This window comes from Schistocerca nitens, chromosome 1, assembly GCF_023898315.1.
Source record: "Schistocerca nitens isolate TAMUIC-IGC-003100 chromosome 1, iqSchNite1.1, whole genome shotgun sequence".
In the NCBI taxonomy this organism is placed as follows: domain Eukaryota; kingdom Metazoa; phylum Arthropoda; class Insecta; order Orthoptera; family Acrididae; genus Schistocerca; species Schistocerca nitens.
This window is the reverse complement of record NC_064614.1, coordinates 1125462611-1125484284: the sequence shown is the minus strand read 5'-3', so window position 1 is coordinate 1125484284 and position 21674 is coordinate 1125462611. Positions and strand designations below refer to the sequence as shown.

The 21674-nt window shown below is 41.9% G+C and overlaps 1 protein-coding gene across 2 annotated transcripts in view; it reads left to right on the top strand.

Moving 5' to 3' along the window:
- LOC126238586 (UBX domain-containing protein 11-like) overlaps positions 1–21674 on the top strand; it is a 197813-nt gene that overhangs the window by 110887 nt on the left and 65252 nt on the right. For both annotated transcript variants that reach the window (XM_049947801.1, XM_049947800.1), the window contains exon 5: positions 1476–1558. In XM_049947801.1, the coding sequence (XP_049803758.1) occupies positions 1476–1558 (83 nt within the window). The remainder of the gene's footprint in view (positions 1–1475; positions 1559–21674) is intronic.

Here is a 21674-nt window from a genome sequence, read left to right as displayed (position 1 = left end):
TAGGCCATCACATACACACCCCAGAACAGATGGTTGGCTGATTTTGGGGAGGGGATCAGAGAGGTCATCAGACTCATCAGGTTAAGAAAGGATAGGGAAGGAAGTTGGCCATGCCCTACCAAAGGAACCATCTTGGCACATTTGTCTGAAGCGATTTAGGGAAATCATGGAAAACCTAAATCAGGTTGGCCAGAGTGGGTTTGAACTGTCATCCTCCCGAGTGTGAGTCCAGTTTGCTAACCATTGTGCCACCTCACTCGGTCCCCAGAAGGCTGATGCCCGTTGGCCAGCTAGTTAGTTGTGCCGCAGCTGCTTGTGGGAGGCATCAGCTGTGTGGAAGATGGCCAGAACTTTGGTAGAAGTCATGACAGCCTCTTGGTGGGAAATCTAGCCTCATGCAAGTGACGGTGTGAGGTGCCACAGCACTCGCACCAATGTAGAAGGGTTAGTGGCTGTACCGTCCTGATCACAACTGACTGTCCCATGGATAGGAGTTGAGCTGCTCCTGGGAGTGAGCTTGGACCAGTGGAGATGCACCAAGCTCAAGAAGAAGGGAGTGGTGCTAGAAGATGGTTTGACAATGGCAGCAGACTGGGCTCATGGTGGCCACCAGCTGACCTATGGTGCGGCAGCACCTGGTGTAGCCCTCTTGTCACTATGGTCTGTTGGCTGCGAATACCTCTTCCAATTTTTTGTGCTAATGTACCAGTTCCAGTCACGTACCTGACAAGATTTCTGCAACCTGTCAGTGGAAAAAAACTGCTTGAGCCATCCTGTAACTACCCAGTCTTACCACTGCTGGTAGATTTGTAGTGCCTGACCTGATCTATCTTGCAGTGCATAAACAGCCCTGTTGTTGTAACCGGCATATCGATATCCTGCGCAGCTATGCTGCCACAGTAATACTCGAAAAATGGTAGTGAAACTACAGAACTGACTTATAAAGTTTCATGTGGGCCCCATGCCATAATTTATTTTGGCATTTTTCACATTAACAAATACTTGTCAGAGGCAAGGTGTGATATGTGACAGAAATAAAATGCCAGGTGTGTCCCCTGCCATGTATTGTACAGTTGCGTGCAGATTATGTATGTTGATATAGATATATGCAAGTTAAAAATAGAGGATAAAGAAGACACAGTGACTGAAGGCATGTGAAAGTGTACAGCAGTATTTTCAGTGCCATTTCAAACTTTTGCAAAAAGGGTCCTGCGTATATTACCTCTAATTAGATAAAAGTCCTTTGAGATAATAAATTTGAATAATACATATAAGTATCTGAGTTGTTTTCATTTCACTGCTCATAACATTCCTACATGATTTACAGCTTAGTACCTATGTGACTGCAACGAGTGAATTAATGAAGTTTTTTTTCAGATTATATGTTTAATGTTACTAATCTGCTTCCTTATTAGATATAATGGTGAGTGCAAGAAGGAACTGTGATATGATGATTTATAATGAATTTCTTCCAGAGTTTTCTTGCCGATTATGGACTGATGTGGATTGGTGGTGAATCACACAAATCACCAGAAAACATCCCAGAACCAGATGCTCAGTGAGTCACCTAATGCTATACTATGGACCTATTACTTTTATTAAGTCATTAACACAGATTAATTTTCAAGTATTTCTTTACCAAAATGTAGCTGGAACACTAAAATGTTTATTTGAGTGTAAGGAAATTCAAAGACCACATATATAACAGTTCTTTTACCTTTATTAATTTATTTGTATATTTTTGCATCTGATGTGCTAAGGTTCCTACTCATTATCAGAAAGACCACTTCGTTTGTGTCATAGATTATGGAGCATGGCTGCCCTTGGCTAAAAATATTATGTGCTGTAAAATTACAATGTAGCAGAAAGGCTAACCTGCACTTGCCTTTAGGAGGCAAAAATCCAAGTACAGTCAACAGACACATGTAACAGTAGACAAAACTATCCTAGCTTGCATTCCATAAGATCCCTGCTCAGAGAGGAAAGATGGATAGCTTTGTGAAGGTAGCAAAACATGCGGTGGACACTCAGATTCCAGGTCCAAAGTATAATGAAACAGACTAAGATGGTGGTGGTGGTGGTTAGTGTTTAATGTCCCGTCGACAACGAGGTCATTAGAGACGGAGCGCAAGCTCGGGTTAGGGAAGGATTGGGAAGGAAATCGGCCGTGCCCTTTCAAAGGAACCATCCCGGCATTTGCCTGAAACGATTTAGGGAAATCACTAAACAGACTAAGATTCCTAAACATCATGATACACTGTAATTTTATTATGTAGTTATATTTTTATGGTCATCATCATCATCTTGGACAGTTTCCAGCCACTGGCTGGGTCTGTCGGGAACACAAGCCTCTCCATCGTGTTCTGTCTTTCCACCATTCCCCCTCTTCCACCTTTGTCCAGTTCTCTCCTCTTCTCGTCACACATTCCTTCACTCCCTTCACCCATCTATCTCTTGGTCTTCCTCTGGGCCTCTTCCCCTCCAGTTGCAGATCAAACATCCTCTTTGGAATTCTTCCCTCATCCATTCTCTTCATGTGCCCATACCACTGCAGTCTTGATTTTTCTATCCTGTCCTGTACTGGTTCCTCCTTTAGTCTTTCCCTCACATACACATTTCGCAATCTGTCTCGTCTTGTTACACTCAACCTGCTCCTCTGGAACTTCATTTCACTAGCCTGTATTCTACTTTTGTCGCTTTTGTGCATTACCCATGTCTCACTTCCGTATGCCAATATGGGTACAAAGTAGGTTCGGTATATAATTCCCTTGGATTTCTGTGGCACCTCCTTGCTCCAAATAAGCCCCCTAATGCATTTGTAGAACTGCCCTGCTTTTCTGCACCTTTCATTTATTTCCATTGCGTTTCCCCCCTTACTTTCAATCATGCTTCCCAGGTACTTGAAGTTCTCTACCACTTGTAGTTTTTCCCCTCCACAAGTTATATCCACATTTGGCCTATTCTTCTTCCTTGTTGTGACAATTATTTCACTTTTCTTTGCAGAGAAATGCATTCCATATTGTGCTGCCGTTGCCTCCCATACATCTAACTGCTCTTGCACCTCCTTCTCGCAATTTCCCCATAACATCAGGTCATCGGCAAAAAGCACTGCTTTCATTTTATGATCTCCAATTGCATCTGATACTTGCTGTAGGATTTCATCCATAACAATAATAAACAATAAAGGCGAAAGTGCACTTCCCTGTCGCAGCCCATTTTCCAGCTTGAACCATGCAGTACGTTCCCTCCCTACTTTCACACAACTCTCACTTCCCTCATACATTTTTCTGACTTTTCGTGTTATCTCTTCATCTATCCCTTTTGCGTTCAGCACATCCCAGAGCTTGTCCCTATAGATACTGTCATACGCCTTCTTAATATCTAAAAAGGCCATGATTAAGTCCTTCCCGTACTCATAGTGCCTTTCCTGCAGTTGCCTTACCGCAAATATGAGGTCCGTTGTTGATCTTCCCGGTCTGAAACCATACTGCTCCTCTTGCAGTCTACTTTCAATACTGCTTATTCTCTTCTCCAGGATCTTTTCATAGATTTTTCCACAGTGGCATAGCAGGGTGATTCCTCTGTAGTTCTCACATCTCCTTTTATCCCCTTTCTTGAAGATCGGGACTATAATTCCTTTCTTCCAATCCTCAGGAATTCTGTTCTCCTTCCACACCACCCTCAGCACTCTGTATTGCCACTGGGTTCCTACTACTCCTGCTGCTTGTATCATATCCACTGTTACTTCGTCCCAACCTGGTGCCTTGCCCCCTTTCATCCTCTTTATGGCTTCTTCCAGTTCATTCCAAGTTAGATCCTCAATTTTCCCACTATTATAATCGTCTGCTGCCTTAGGCTCTCCATCACTGTTAGTTACCCGCTTGGCGGCATTCAACAGATCTTCAAAGTACTCCTTCCAAATCTTTTTGAGCTCATGCATTTCCTCCACAACTCTTCCATTATTATCCATGATCCTCAGGCACTCGCTTCTGTTGTTCCTCTTATTTCTTACCATGGTGTAAAGTACTTTTTTGTTCCCTTCACTGTCCTCTTCTAACATTCTTGTCCATTTTTCCATCCACTTCTTCTTCTCCGCCCTTACTATGGTCTGTGCCGCTTTCCTTATATTTTACCCTAGCTTCCTCTGTTCGGGTCTGGAGCCATTCTCTGAAGGCTTTGTTCTTTCGAAGTACTGCCTCTTTACATATGTTGTTCCACCATGGGGTTTCCTTACTTCTCCTCTTTGTGCTAGTTCTTCCGCACACAGTCTCAGCTGCCTCAACTAGAGCCCTCTTAAAATCTCCCCATTCTTCTTCCACTGTTCTCTGATCTTCCTTTGGCAGCTTCTTCCTGATCAGTGTCTGGTACTGGGTCCTCCGTTCATCCTCTTTCAGCATCCATGTCTTCAACCTTTTCTCCTGTATATCTGTTGCCCTCCTACCTTTTTTCTCTCTCAGGGTGGCTACCAACAGCCGATGTTCACTGTCTAAGGCCTCAGATGGAATGACCTTAACATCTGTGAGGCTGCTCATCATCTGCCTATCCACTAGTACATAGTCTACTACTGAAGTTTGGGACCAGTCTCCACTGTACCAAGTTATTTTGTGGCTACTTCTCTTCTTGTACCAGGAATTTGCGATCGCCAGCCCATTCCTCTTGCAGAATTCCAGCAACAATTTTCCCTCTCTATTTCGGTTCCCCCAGCCCTCTGGTCCCATTATCTCCTCGAATCCTTTCCTGTCTGTGCCAACATGTGCATTGAGGTCCCCTATTATAATCTGATTACCTCCATTTAGCTGCTTTTGCATGTCATCTTCAAATTCCTCCTTCTCCTTTTTTGTACACCCCACCTGTGGGGCATATGGTTGGATGATTTCAATGCTTTTTCCTTTCACTCGTACTCTGGCTTTTATCATTTATATTTTTATGGTCATGCCTTAATTTTCAACTTACACAAATCACTATGTAACAACATTTGAAACAGTTTACAGTGGAAAATACTTTAATAGAATTTTTGTTAAGACTTATATGACACATCCAGTTGTTCATAATGGAAACAGTTTTCACATTACCACTCTTCAGTACAAACTGAAATCTTCCCTCTTATATATATTTGACATTGGAGTTACCATTATTTTAGGTAGTTGAATTACTAACATTTTGTTTAAAATAAATTTTTATTTTTTGTTGAGCATGCTGACACATATAAATAACCGTGTACAAGTTACTCTCTGTCGTATCTTACCTAAGATATTAAGTATAACATTACGGTAAGTAAGTAAGTAAGTAAGAGGAAGCCGCCTGGTAGAATTTTGCGCAGAGCATAACTTAATCGTAGCTAACACTTGGTTCAAGAATCATAAAAGAAGGTTGTATACATGGAAGAACCCTGGAGATACTAAAAGGTATCAGATAGATTATATAATGGTAAGACAGAGATTTAGGAACCAGGTTTTAAATTGCAAGACATTTCCAGGGGCAGATGTGGACTCTGACCACAATCTATTGGTTATGAACTGTAGATTAAAACTGAAGAAACTGCAAAAAGGTGGGAATTTGAGAAGATGGGACCTGGATAAACTGAAAGAACCAGAGGTTGTACAGAGTTTCAGGGAGAGCATAAGGGAACAATTCACAGGAATGGGGGAAAGAAATACAGTAGAAGAAGAATGGGTAGCTTTGAGGGATGAAATAGTGAAAGCAGCAGAGGATGAAATAGGTAAAAAGACTAGGGCTAGTAGAAACCCTTGGGTTTGGAAGAAATATTGAATTTAATTGATGAAAGGAGAAAATATAAAAATGCAGTAAATGAAGCAGGCAAAAAGGAATACAAACGTCTCAAAAATGATATCGACAGGAAGTGCAAAATGGCTAAGCAGGGATGGCTAGAGGACAAATGTAAGGATGTAGAGGCTTATCTCACTAGGGGTAAGATAGATACTGCCTACAGGAAAATTAAAGAGACCTTTGGAGAAAGGAGAACCAGTTGCATGAATATCAAGAGCTCAGATGGAAACCCAGTTCTAAGCAAAGAAGGGAAAGCAGAAAGGTGGAAGGAGTATATAGAGGGTCTATACAAGGGCGATGTACTTGAGGACAATATTATTGAATTGGAAGAGGATGTAGATGAAGATGAAATGGGAGATACGATACTGCGTGAAGAGTTTGACAGAGCACTGAAAGACCTGAGTCGAAACAAGGCCCCCGGAGTAGACAACATTCCATTGGAACTACTGACGGACTTGGGAGAGCCAGTCCTGACAAAACTCTACCATCTGGTGAGCAAGATGTATTAGACTGGCAAAATACCCTCAGACTTCAAGAAGAATATAATAATTCCAATCCCAAAGAAAGCAGGTGTTGACAGATGGGAAAATTACCAAACTATCAGTTTAATAAGTCACAGCTGCAAAATACTAACGCAAATTCTTTACAGTCGAATGGAAAAACTGATAGAAGCCGACCTCGGGGAAGATCAGTTTGGATTCCGTAGAAATGTTGGAACATGTGAGGCAATACTGACCCTACGACTTATCTTAGAAGAAAGATTAAGAAAAGGCAAACCTATGTTTCTATAATTTGTAGACTTAGAAAAAGCTTTTGACAATGTTAACTGGAATACTCTCTTTCAAATTCTGAAGGTGGCAGGGGTAAAATACAGGGAGCGAAAGGCTATTTACAATTTGTACAGAGAGCAGATGGCAGTTATAAGAGTCGAGGGGTATGAAAGGGAAGCAGTGGTTGGGAAGGGAGTGAGACAGGGTTGTAGCCTATCCCCGATGTTATTCAATCTGTATATTGAGCAAGCAATAAACGAAACAAAAGAAAAATTTGGAGTAGGTATTAAAATCCATGGAGAAGAATGTAATGAAATTTGGTTTTCTGATGTTATTTATAAACTAAAATTCCAGTGATGATGTACAAATTTGGAATAATCCAAAAACCCCCCTAGACACCTGCATGGAACAAGAATTATGTGTTAGTCTAATCAACAATCACTGACACCTCCGAATCATCAGTATAAGTATTTGTATGTCAGTGAATCATTCCATGCACTAAAATTTTTTACCATTTGCAAGTATGTCTGTAAAATAAAGAGAACAATACAGTTTGTGAACTGAAACTTTCAATTACAATATATAAAAGGCTAGGTTGCTACTCAACATATAATGGAGATTGAGTGGCAGACAGGCACAATAAAAAGACTTAAACAACTAAGCTTTCGACCAAAAGGCCTTCTTCTGAAATAGAAAACACACGCACACACATTCATGCATACACAACTCACACACACATGACCACTGTCTCTGGCCACCAGAGATAGTTTTTGTGCTTTTAATGCATCTATTGGTTGTATTTGGAATTTTGCATCCTGAAGGTAAATAGTGGTCAGGCATTTTATCTCATTCCAATTTTACAGATTTTGTAAGTGAATTTTCCTTTTGATATTAGTACCTGTGGCTAAATAACATGGTACACAACATTCCATAGGCAATGCCACTTAGTAAAGCATGTGCTTGAATGATGACTCCAGGGTCACCTAACTGGAATATGGTATTTGTAATTTCTCACCTACATGAAATGCAAAGATTACTTGTACTTGTGCCACAGTTGTACCACTTCAAAATGACAAGACTCCTATTTGCTCACCAGTTGTCTTCCAGAATCGTCTCCATCCAGTTAGTGTGGTATGTGAATGGGAAGGAATATACCTTTCTCCTAGCTTACCAGATCGCCCAGTTGTAAACCAATACACATTTTTCTGTAGAATAATGTGAAACAAATGGGTTCTGCACAGAAGGTAGTGGGTTCAGTCCTACCAATCCAGTTACAGAGGAGATGTTGCAACATGCCTGACTCCCCTTAATGTAGTGCAAAATTGTTTGTTGATCTAACGATAATTATTTGAATGGGTAGTGACTACATTACATTAACACTTGTTCCATAGATCATGAATACAACATTGTGTAATGATGTGACACATGTCAGTATAACATACGGTTTCTTTACATAATGTAATTCTAATTAATTAATTTTTCTTTTTTTGTATTACTGCTTCATAACTAAAATATCATCTATTGAGTAGAAGTAGTTCCCACTCAGAAATTCTTTTAGTTTGTTTTTAAATGCTGGTTGGCTATTGTCAGGCTTTTAATGCTATTTTGTAAATGACCAAAGACTTTTGTGGCATCATAATTCATCCCTTTCTATGCCAATGTTAGATTTAACCCAAAATGGTGAATATCGTCCTTTTTCTAGTGTTGTAGCTATGCACTTGGCTGTTCTTTTTGAATTGAAATGGTTTATTAATAACAAATTTCATAAGTGAATATATGTATTGTGAAGGTAACGTGAATATTGTAATGAGAGGAATGACATGTGGCCTGTTTCTTAGTTGGAGGACATTATACTCTCAACCTTGTCCTACGCAGATATGTAGAGCATGATGCTAAATAAACTGTGCTTTTTAGTGCTAAATAAACAAAGAAATCCTTGGAACTTAATATCAATATTGTATACAAGGTAAAAGGTAATTTAAAAAAAAAAAAAAAAAAAAAAAAGCTCTGCCCGTACAATATCTTTAAGTATACCACTGCCAAATTAACTATTTTAAAACTTGGCTTCCAGAACATATTTTGGTAGTACAGTACTTTTTTGTTACCTTTGTGTGCAATTTCTGTTCCAATGTACATGTTATTTTGAGGCAGCCCTCTTTACAGACACACTTGTTTCATTGTATTGCTAAAGAACAAACTGATGGAAGTATTGTGTCTCATTGTGTGAGAGAGAATGTACCCTTCTCGCCTAGCTTTGTCCAACTGAATACTTAGGGTGAGCCCCTGTTTTGTGTCAGTTCAATAATCCACTGATATTGACTGTCCAATATTCCTATTAGGACCCACTCAGAAATTAATTTCTCCGTGTTCATGTTGCTGGATTCTGGGTTGCTTAGCTGTGTTTCAGAAGATACCACACTTTTTTTGTGTTGAAGTTGATATTAAATTGTGATTATGTTGGCTTTTAACCATAATGTTGATTGATGCAGTTCTTCATCCCTAGTGGTTGCTAACTATCCTCTTCATTTTAGAAAAAGCTGCTGCATCCCACACTTTTATGATCTGCCACATTTACTCACATCTAGGGCTGCCCCTGTAAGTCTTTCTTTCCTCCACCCCTTCAACTACAGTTTTCAGCAGTGATTAATCTGCAAAATGTATCCAACTGGTCTGTCTCTTCTGGTTGAAAATTGTGAATCATTAAGGAATAAAGGAGATGACTCACCAAAAGGCAGAAGGGCTGCATCATAGATAGGCACTCAAAATACAAAGTACAGATTGTGGCTAGCTTTTGGAATGAACTTCCTTTTTCTAGCTGTAGGAAAAACATGCGCACACTCACTCACATGTACACACCTGTTTCCCTACATTGTGCTCAGTCGACTGCCAGCCCTTTACTGGCCCATGGTGAGTGTACTGGCATGAGGTGGAGGTGTGGAGTAGGTTGGTGTGAGGGATGGAGAGAGGTGGCGGCAGGGAGGGGGTTGGGGGGGGGGGGGGGGGAGCATGCATGTAGTGGCTTGTGGAAGAGTGGGGAGCCACCTGTGGGCTAGCTAGTGGTGCAGGTAGAGGGGACAGGTGGCAGATGGCCTGGCACATGCTTCAATAGACATTGTTGGGTAACAGCACATAGCTAGCTGATTTTGGGACACAAATTGGGCAGGGATGCTGAGGCAGGGAACAGTGTATATACACACACACACACACACACACACACCATTGGGTGGGGGTGGTAGGGACAGCGAGTTACCTTAGGTTTAGACCAGGAAGGTTATGTGAGCAAAGGATGTGCTGTAAGAATAGCTCCCATCTACACAGCTCACAGCTCATAAAAGCTGGTGGTGGTGGAGAGGATCCCGATGGAACAGGTAGTGAAGCAGCCATTCAAATCTCACGTGATTTTACTCTGCTGCATGTTGTGCCTCTGGATGGTCCACCTAGTTTTTGGCAACTGTTTGGCAGTGGCCATTCATTCTAGTAGACAGCTGGTTGGTTGTCATACCAATGTAAAATTCTGTGCAATGGTTGCAACAGAGCTGGCATATAACACTCTGCTTTCACAGGTGGCCCAGCTTCTGATGGTGGTAGAATGAGCCTATGATGGGACTGGAGTAGGTGGCCACCAAGTGGATAGCAAAGTGATTAGGACCGTGGACTGGCATTTGGGAGGATGCCGGTTCAAACCCACATTCAGCCATCCTAATTTAGATTTTCTGTGATTCCCTGCTGTGACGGTTCCTTCAAACTAACACGGCTGCTTTCCTTCCTCATCCTTCCCTAATCCTAGCTTGTGCTCTGTCTCTATTGACCTTGTTGTCGATGGAGCATTAAGCACTAATCTCCTCCTCCTGACAATACCCTTGTCTCTGACAAACACTTGCTGTCGAGGACAACATACAGGGTTCTATAACTTAAGAAGTCTTCGAGCTACTCACATATCTGTGAACCTATTCCATATGTTCATACCTTCTTTAACAGTCTGCAGTGGGGCACTGTATCAAATGCTCTCCAGAAATTAGAAATATGGAAACAGGCTCTTGCCCTCCGTCCATAGTTTGCAGTATATTGTGTGAGAAAAGGGCAAGCTGAGTTTCGCATAAGCAATGCCTTCTACAACCATACTGATTCATGGATATCAGCTTCTCGGTCTCAAGAAAATTTATTATATTCAAACTGAGAATATGCTTAAGGATTCTGCAGCAAACCAATTTTGGAGATATTGGTCTGCAATTTTGTGGGTCTGTTCTTTTGCCCTTCTTATACACAGGCATCACCTGTGCTTTTTTGTCCTTGTCCTGCTAAGTAAGGGGCCTATGCTGTAGAGGACTCTTTGAAAAACCGAATGGTATTATGTCTGAATGTGGTGACTTAATTTGTATTCAATTCCATCAGTTGTTTCTCTACAACAGGGATGCTTATTGCTTTGTCATCCATATGGGAGTCCATTTGACGGTCAAACAACAGTACATTTGTATGATTCTCCTGCATGAATGATTTCTTGAATGTAAAATTAAAGCTTCAGCTTTTGTTTTGCTGTCTTCAATTGCCACATCAGACTGGTCAACAAGTGACTGGGTGGAAGCCTTAGACCAACATAGTGATTTTACATAGGACCAGAATTTTCTCAGGTTCTCTGCTAGGTCTTTTTCTAAGGTATGACAGTGGTAGAATTTGTTTGCGTTGTGCACAAATCTTTTCATAGATGTTTTGCTTGTCCTCACTTGCACGTTCTCTTTTGAACTGAGGGTGTAACAGCCTCTGCTGCCTCAGCAGTTTCTGACTCTCATTGTTAAACCATGGTGGTTCTTTTCCATCCTTAATCCACGTACTAGGCACATAAGTCTCCAGACCAAGATTTACAATCTGCTTAAACTTTGCTCATAATTCCTCTACGTCCATCTTAGTGGATCTAAGAGATGTCAGTTCATTGCCTAAGTGAGATGCTAACAGCTGCTTTTCTGCTCTTTCTGTTAGAAACACTCTCCTAGCCTTCCTAATTGATTTATTAACTTTTGTAACCATACTTACTACAATGACATCATTATCACTAATCCCAATATTGTGTGTGGGCTGCCAAACTAGCTGCTCAAGACAATTTTCAGAAAAGTGTTCAAAAGTACTTCACATGGCTGTCTGTAACCCCTGCAGAGAATCCATAGACATACCAGTCTATACTGAGTAGGTTAAAGTCTTCTCCAACTAGTACTGCATCATCTGGATATTTAGCTGTTGAAGCTCCCAATAACTAGTAAATCCTACATTTGAGAAATACATGAATTATGGTTTAAAAGGATATTTATTTCAATACATTTTTGAATTCTATGAAATGTATTACTTAGAGATGAAGTCTGTGTAACAACAGAAAACTATAATTAAAGGAAGTACCTGTTAAATATGACAAATGTAGGTGTTTATCGTGAGTTGGTGGTAAAATATTTATGACAAGGTACTTCACTGGACTGCTCAGCATCAAAAGTGTCTTTATACCTTATATGAAACTAAATACTAGTGGTAAACACCTAGGGAACCTCCCCAGCAGCCATCACTTGTTGCGTTGTCCGGGGTGTGGGACATTCCAGAAACGATTATGCATTTATCATTTTCCACACATAAACCCAAGTAACACTACACCCTGTTGTATAGCTGTGTGTTGTTGCTTGGCATTGTCTATTAGAAAATAATGCATTTCTGGAGCTAAATATACATACCATTCCATCTCTCTTCTTACTTGTAGTACAATACCCTGTATAAAATGAAAATTTGGTTCTCAAGTAGGGAAATCTTCAGTATGTATACTGAATATGCATCAATTAAGGATACATTGTGTTATAACTTTTAATCACCAATAATTGCGTGGATATTCAAACACACTCACTTAGAAACAATAGCTGGTTACATGATAACAACTCAGTGTCTCTCATTCGACTGACATGCCGTGACATGCGGCCGGCGCCGTTCGTAGCTAGGTGGCGCTCCTGCACTCAGCCGAGTTGCGGAGCACCTCTATTGCCGTTTGCGCGTACTGTCGTGGCGGCACTGTTAAATGTCGTGGCACTGTCACAACACTTTTCCCCCCTTGAAAAAAAAACACTCACTTCCTTGGAGACATGGACAGTGCGGAGACAACCATGGCCTCTTGTGAGGCCCCGAGAAGATCCCACGGAGAGACACGAGAGTATGGTCGAAAATGTCCAGGACGGAAGCTCGTGCGTGGAACATGTCTCCTGGATGAGATGATGGGCGAAAACTCCGGAGCAGCATCCATAGGTGTCATGGACCTGGGGGTGTGCTCCAGCGAGATGGGTCCTGGAGAAGGCGGCGTCGCGACTGGGGCCGGTTCTGGCATACTCGGAAGCGGTAGCGACGTCGGCTGCATCAACACGTACGGTAGATCGGCGGCAGCGGCAGGACTGGCTTCTCGGGCTGGTGGAGGCGAAGGAAGGGGCGGTGGCACCGGCGTGGCCACCACTCATGGGCGCATCTGGTCGTAATGGCGAACAACCATGTCATCGTCCGTACGTATTTCACAAAGCCGGCAGCCGCGAAGAGCCTTGACCACCCCTGAAATCCATTAGGGCGAGATCCATACCCTCGTGCCCACACGTCGGTGCCCATCGAGTATTTTCCCGCACTAGGGGACACAGCACAAGGCCTGACAGGGTGAAGCAGGTGCAGTAGAGTGCGCGGTTGGCGGCCATGCAAGAGTTCAGCAGGGCTGCGATCACCCAGGGGCTTGAAGCGATAAGAACTCAGAAATTGCAGCAGAGTGTCATCTGTGGAAAAATCACTATGGAATTTTTTCATCTGGCTTTTGAAAGTGCGGACAAGGCGCTCGACCTCCCCATTTGATTGTGGATGGAAAGGCGGTGCTGTAACATGATGAATCCCTTGTCCAGTACAAAAATCATGGAAGACCTGCGAAGAGAACTGAGGGCCATTGTCCATGACGATCGTGGATGGAAGACCTTCTAGCGCAAAGATTTTGGACAAAGCCAGCATCGTCGCCGCAGTGGTGGGCGACGGACATCGAACAACAAATGGAAACTTCGAGAAGGCGTCAATCAACAGTAGCCAATAAGTACCGAGGAAGGGGCCAGCAAAGTCTGCGTGCACCCGTTCCCATGGCTGCGCTGGATCAGTCCACGGAGAGGGCATTGTACGAGGTGCAGCCAGTTGTTGAGCACACTGACCACACGCAGCAACCATGTGGGCGATGTCCGAATCAATACCAGGCCAATAAACGTGCCTGCTTGCCAGGGACTTAGTCCGAGAAATCCCCCAATGGCCTACATACAACAGTTTGAGAACATCTTTGCGAAGAGAGGCTGGCACCACGACCCATGGAGATGCGCCATCCGTGGCCAGAAGAACAACACCATCACGAACAGACAGATGAAGGCGCAAGGCATGGTAGTTGCAAAGGGGATCCGATGCCCGGCCCTTGGTCCTGTCCGGCCAACCCCGTTGAACAAAACCGATCACCTGATGCAGGACCGGGTCCCGCGCAGTAACCAACACGACCTGCGAACCTGTAAGTGGAAAACCCTCGACCGCACGACGTTTTTCCTCATCAATGTGGAAACAGAGTAGTTCATCACGATCGAAAACCGGGTCAGGGCCCATCGGCAATCGCGACAATGCATCAGCGTTGGCATGCTGGGCCGTGGGGCGACAGTGAATCTCATAGTGAAAACGAGACAAGTATGAGGCCCAACATTGCAGGCGGTGAGCTGCCTTATCCGGAAGCGACGCCAATGGGCTGAACAGAGAGACCAGCAGCTTGTGGTCGGTGATGAGGTGAAACTTAGAACCATACAAAAAAACGCTGAACTTTTTTAGAGCATAAATGATAGCAAGCGCCTCCTTTTCGATCTGAGAGTAACGCCGTTGCGCATCGTTGAGGGTCTTGGAAGCATAGGCGATGGGTCGTTCTGACCCATCCTCATACCGAAGGGCGAGAACAGCCCCTAGGCCATACTGTGACGCGTCAGTCGCCAGAACCAAGTGCTGACGCGGACGGAATGTGGCAAGACAAGGCGCCGACTGCAAATGCGCCTTCAGGCGGACAAAAGCCTGCTCACACTCGTCGGACCAACAGAAAGGGACGTTTTTGCGTAACAGCTGATGCAGAGGATGAGCGACCGCCACTGTGGATGGAATGAATTTGTGGTAATAAGCAATCTTGCCTAGAAACGCCTGAAGTTCTTTGACCGTAGACGGCCGGGGTAGAGCGTTAATGGCCGCAACGTGCTGATGTAGAGGACGTATACCCTCACAGGACAAGTGGAAACCAAGATACACAATGGAGGGTTGGAAGAACTGTGACTTGTCCAGATTGCACTTCAATCCAGCCGAATGCAAAACCCAAAACAGTGAACGCAAATTGCGAAGGTGCTCCTCAGTGGAGGCCCCCGTGACAACAGTGTCATCCAGATAGTTGATGCAGCCGGGAACGGAAGCCGTGAGCTGTTCCAAAAACCGCTGAAAAATGGCCGGCGCACTAGCAATGCCAAATGGTAACCGCTGGTACTGATACAACCCACAAGGAGTGTTGATGACGAGAAATTCCTTGGAAGAAGCATCCAACGGCAACTGATTGTACGCCTCCGATAAGTCAAGTTTGGAAAAGAACTGGCCCCCAGCGAGCTTGGTAAATAACTCCTCAGGACGGGGAAGAGGATAAGTGTCAATGAGGCTCTGAGCATTGACGGTGGCTTTAAAATAATAACCACACAATCGCAGACTCCTGTTTGGTTTAGAAACCACCACAATTGGCGATGCCAATTCGCTGGAGGTAACAGGAAGGTGAATCCCTGAAGCTGTTAACCTGTCTATATCAGCCTTGACAGGTGCATGCAAGGCCACCGGAATAGGGCGTGCCCAGAAAAACTTAGGGCGAGCTGTAGGTTTAAGAGTAATGTGGGCTTCAAAATCCTCGGCACGACCCAGACCAGCAGAGAACACGGACGAAAATTCAGAACACAATCCATCCAGCTGTTGATACGGAATATCCTCAGATATGAGGTGCACATCATCATCAATGGAGAACCCGAACAACTGGAAAGCATCATAACTGAACAGGTTTTCAGTGCCCGCATGGTCCACCACATAAAACGTGAGGGGCCTAACAACAGACTTGTAGGCAGTGGAAGCATCAGACTGGCCAATGATAGGAATTTTCTGTTTATTATAAGTTCTCAGATTTCGCGTAACTGGAGACAAGGGAGGGGAGCCCCACTCCAAATACGTGCGAGAATTAATGAGAGTTACTGCAGAGCCAGTGTCCATTTGCATGCGAATGTCTTTATCCAGAACACGAACAGTAACAAACAACTTATTTGTTTGAGAAAGCACACAGTTAACATCCATGTCCGATGCCTCGTCCTCATCGACAGGAACTTTAGGGGACTGACACACAGAAGCAATGTGGCCTTTTTTCCTACATGAATTACACGTGGCCCAACGTTTTGGACACGCGGCCCTGTCATGCTGCACGAAACAATGTGGACAAGAAGGAACTGCGGAACGAACCTGCTTCTGTGGTTGCTGTTTTCGCTGCGAGCGTTGCGGCCCAACGCAACGTTGTTTACGCGAGTGAACCGCCGCCACATCTTCATTCTCCTGTGAAACAGGCAAATTGTCCGTGTCGAAAGTTGACTGTACAGCACCTACATCACACCACACGTCTATTTGCGCGCCAGCAGCGTGAGACACTTCAAAGGATTGAGCGATGCTTAGAACTTCCGACAACGACGGGTTTGGCAGTTGTAGGGCACGTTGCCGAACTTCTTTATCAGGAGCAAGCCATAGAATAGCATCCCTAACCATTGAATCAGCATAAGACTCATGATGAGTGTCCGTGACAAACTGACATTTCCTACTCAGATCGTGTAGTTCCGCCGCCCAAGCTCGGTAAGATTGAGGGGGCTGTTTACGACACCGGTAGAATGCCACGCGGGTGGCAACAACGTGGATGTTTTTGCGGTAATAGTTAGACAATAAGTCACACATTTCTTGGAAGGACAGGGAGGCAGGTTCCCGCAGAGGGGCTAACTGAGATAGCAGCTGATAGTTCCGTGGGGAAATCCAAGATAGAAATAACGACTTACACATAGGAGCATTGACAACGCCGAAAGCCAAGAAGTGTTGCCGCAAACACTTCTCATAATCCTCCCAGTCTTCAGTGGCCTCATCGTAAGGAGGGAATGGAGGCGGGAGAAGAGGAAGACAGACGATGAGTAAGCGACGTTGACAACGCCTGAATAGCAGCCGTCAGCTGTGTTTGTTGTGCCTGAATAGCAGCCGTCAGCTGTGTTTGTTGTTCAATGAGTGCTTGCATAAGCTGTTCCATGTCTGCCCCGTCATGAACACACAAATCCACAATGCAGTGAAAATATCCGACCTCGTCGCCAAAAAGTGTTATAACCTTTAATCACCAATAATTGCGTGGATATTCAAACACGCTCACTTAGAAATAATAGCTGGTTACATGATAACAACTCAGTATCTCTCATTCGACTGACATGCCGTGACATGCGGCCGGCGCCGACCGTAGCTAGGTGGCGCTCCCGCGCTCAACTGAGTTGCGGAGCGCCTCTATCGCCATTTGCGCGTACTGTCATGGCGGCACTGTTAAATGTCGTGGCACTGTCACAACACATTGGTTTCTAGTGTTCAGAGGAACCTAGACTCGTTCTCATATTAAAATTTCTTGTTGCTGATGTCATCACTGATTAATAATTGGTGTTCCATCTGCTGTTTGAAGTTAATTATATGTGGTGCTAATATCCCCTTCTGCACACCCTCAATGAGTGCCAGTAACTCTTTGCATTCTTCTAATTTTACTATGAAGTGCATAATTTGCTCATTAAGTACTGTCTCTAGGGTTATCCACCACAACTTCTCATCTTTTTTGTGCCGGAATTTAGAAACTTGTCTTTTAATTTTCTCTGCACTGGTCCATAGGAGATTGGTTGTTCCATAGCTGATCCTCTTCTGTCCTTTTAAAGTCGATTTTGCCAATTTTGCTGTGGTTAATTCCTTCTGGCTTTGAGACAAGATTGTTTGTATTCCTCTTCCATACCTTTATTCTGGTCTCAAAATATTGGGCATGCTACACATGTAATGTAGCAAATAAAAGTTTGCTTGCCGATTCTACAAACAAGGTTCATAGTCCCTCACCTATGGCACCAGTGGGATTGTGTGGTGATAGGATGCTCCAAAATCAGTTGAAATTAAATTTTTCTTTGTGCAGAAAGTGTAAAAAATGTGTAGTCAAAGGAATTCAGTGCATTAAGTGCAACTTTTGTTTACATGAGAAGTGCGCAAACGTATGTCTGAAATTTACAAATGACAATATTCAGTGAACATCCCTCAGCTGTATAAGTGACTTAAATGTGCAGTTAACATCCGCACTAAGTTCTAAAGATGAAATTATTTGTGTTCTTCAAAGTGACGTTGATGCTCTGAAAGCAGAACTGACATTGCTGAAGCAAGAAAATATTGCATTGAAATGTGAAATGTGTTGTGTGTGTGAAAAAACTCCAGTATTAGATAGACCTACTTCGGTAAATATGTGGAGTGATACAATTGACAAACCACGAAAAAATTCAGCCACCATTATGAAAGAAAAAGAAACTGAAGATATGGAAGAACCAAACAAATATAAGTGGACCAGCATAACATACAAAAAAGGCAGAAAGAAGCATTATAATAAGACAGAAAGTAAATTCTTTATTATAGGTGACTCGCTGTTGAAAAACATAGTCATTCCAAACTCTGTAATCAACGTTTGACCTGGAATCAGGACACAGCAATTGCAGACACACCTAAACAATGTCTTAAACTCAAAAGAGAACACAGCAGCTAAACATAGCAGAAATCCAAAAGGTGTTTTTATACATGTAGGAACAAATTTGCTATGAAACAATAGCGAGGAAGAAACTGTAAACCACACAAGGAACCTCATCCGAATAGCCGGAAGACTCTACTCGAATTCCAGAATAATAATAAGTGGCATTGTATACAGGAGATTGGTGAGTGACAGCTATGTGCAGAGAATAAATGGTAATATTGAAGAACAGTGCAATAAACTATAAGACTTTTTCATTGAACCCAACAAATTTCTTAAGTGCAAAGTGTCTTGCAAAAGATGGTCTACATCTGAATAGGTTGGGCTCAAAAATATTCAGTAAGTTGTCCTTAGATACTTGCCAGGTCATTAAAAATACGGGAAACTGATAAGTAATGATGCGGGTGAAAAAACTTGTGCAGCATTAAGAAAGACAAAATCAAACCATTATCTTGTAAGAAATGTGCTAAAGCCCATAACTAATAGTCAAAGCAGGTATGTTATCCAGTGGAATATAAATGGTTTGAACACTGATGCTTCAAACAATAAAAGCTCCAAATTAGATGAATTGGAAATCATTCTGTCAGAATGTGCAAATATTAGAGTTGTTTGTTTAAATGCACACTGGTTTACTGAGGACACCATTAAGATTACCAAGTAGCTTTGGCAGAGGAAACAAGTCACATTGCTGTCGTGTAGAAATAGTGGACTCACTAGCAAATGTTATAATAATCTCAATATACAGAATTCCAGGGATGCCAACAACAGAACTATTCTTACCTAAGCTTCAAATTATGCCAGAAGATCTTTGTAGAGAAAAAAAGAAAAAATGTAATACCTTCTGATTATAATATTGATATCACATGTGATAGTAGCCACACTTCAAGATTCGCTGACTTAGTAAAGAAATATGGTCTCAAATTGAATTTCTTTGATCTACCAGAGACAATGGGCAATTAGCAACATGTATTGCCAATGTTCTAAATAATTATGTATATGAAGATGTGTATAAATTATGTCTAGATCTAGGTATTTCAGATCATTGTGCATTGTTCATTGAGCTGCCACAGACAGACAGGAACATTTCACGTATGAGAACCCATATCAGCAGGAACTTTAGCAAAGAAAACTTGCTAACATTTAGTGAGAAGCTAAAAGAGAAAACATTGCCTTTTGATCATTGTAACTCAAGTGACAAAAACTTTGAGAAATTCCTAAATAGTTTTCTCAGTGTCTTTAATGAAACATTTCCACCTAGACTCTGCAGCAGTAAAATAACAAATAAAGTAAAGTGTATTACCCAGGGCACAAAAATTTCCAGTGTAAGGAAAAGGCAACTGCAGAGAGAACTAAAATATATAATAAGATATTGATTTCATTAAATATGTTAGACTCTATAAAACCAAATTTAAAAGAGTTGTCAAGGCAGCAAAACAACTGGCAAATAACAGGATAATTTTAAATCTGCCTTAGGTGTTAAAGCCTGTAGCCAAGAAATTTCAAAAATTGACAGGGAAGGAAATGCTATTGTAAATCCAACTCAAATACCAGAGCACTTTAATGAATTCTTGATAAATGTAGCAAAGTCTGATGCAGATGTAACAGATATCACAACAAAGTAAATTCCTTTGGCCTAAGTGAAAACTCTGAAAACTTTACAAAATTCTTAAAAGTTTCTGTGGAGGATGTAGAAAATGTTATTGTAACATTAAAAAACAAAAAATCTGCTGGTTTGGATGGAATACCCACCAAAGTTAGTAAAGTGGTACACAATAGGATTGCAAACCCACTAGCTCAAATAATAAATTAATGTTTTGAAGAGGGCTGTTTCCCACAGGTACTGAAATATGCTGAAGTCAAACCACTCTTCAAGAAGGGATCAAGAGAGATCATGGGAAATTATCATCCTATCTCAATTCTCTCAGTCCTATCTAAAATATTTGAAAAACTTACTGTTGCACAAATCCAAAACTTCATAGCAAAATATTCCGTTATTCTAAACAATCAATTTGGTTTTCAGCAAGGGAAAAACACCATAGATGCAGTGAACAGTTTCTCTGAGAAAATAAGTACGTCATTAGAAAAGAGAAATAAGGTGGCAGGAATTTTCTGCGACCTCACAAAGGCATTTGATTCTGTCAACAATGCATTGTTTGTTTACAGATTTGAAAAGTATGGCATTAGTGACAGTACCCTACAATGGCTTAAATCCTACTTATCCAACAGAAAGCAAAGAGTTAGCATCTCTTAAAATGGAGCTTATTATTTTTCTGACTGGAAAAAAATATCTCAGGGTGTTTCACAAGGCTCCATGTTAGGCCCAGTCCTATTTCTCTTCTGTGTTAATGACTTACCATTTAATATCAGCTGCCCATCAGTTTGTTTGCAGATGATACTTCTGTCTTAGTTGAAGAACAGGATCTGGAAAAAATTCCCAAATCTGTGCTCAATACCCTCAGTACCTTAGAAACTTGGTTTCTGCTAAATGGGTTGAATCTAAACATATCTAAGACTCATGTGATACAGTTCAAAACCAAACATTCAAAATGTGAGCAGATTAAGCTTGTATGTAACAACCAAAATATAGAAGAAGTTGACTCAGTCAAATTCTTAGGTTTAAATCTAGATAAAACGTTGAGTTGGCTGGCACACATCAAATACCCGGCAAGCAAACTGAGCAGCTTTGCATTTGCAATGCAAATATTATCAACCGTAACTGACATGGACACACGAAAAGTAGCATATACAAGCTACTTCAAATCCATTATTAGGTAGGGTATTGATTTTTGGGATAAACATAGTGTGGATATTAAAAATACAGGAAAAAATCATCCAAAATATGTGCACTGCAAATCACCAAGTACTGTGTCGACCATTATTTAGAAAACTTAAAATATTAACTCTGCCATCCTTATACATATATGAGATTATTATGAATTATTTGAGGGAAACCATTTTGTCTATTCACATGATACTAGAAACAAAGAAAGTTTTATGCTCCACACCCATCAACTCAGATTGTATGCCTAGGGACCTCAATATGTGGGAATGAAAATTTGTAATAAATTAAAAGGGAACAAGTTGATGCAGATGAATTTAGGTTAACTTAAAAGAAAGCTATATGAGGTACTGACACTGAAGTGTTATTACTCAGTGAATGAATTCATGCAGGACAAACTGGAAATCTGAGCTGGATACAATAAGTTACATATTCCAAGAAATATCCTTGTAGTGTTATTATTTATTGTAGTGCAATTATTTATTAA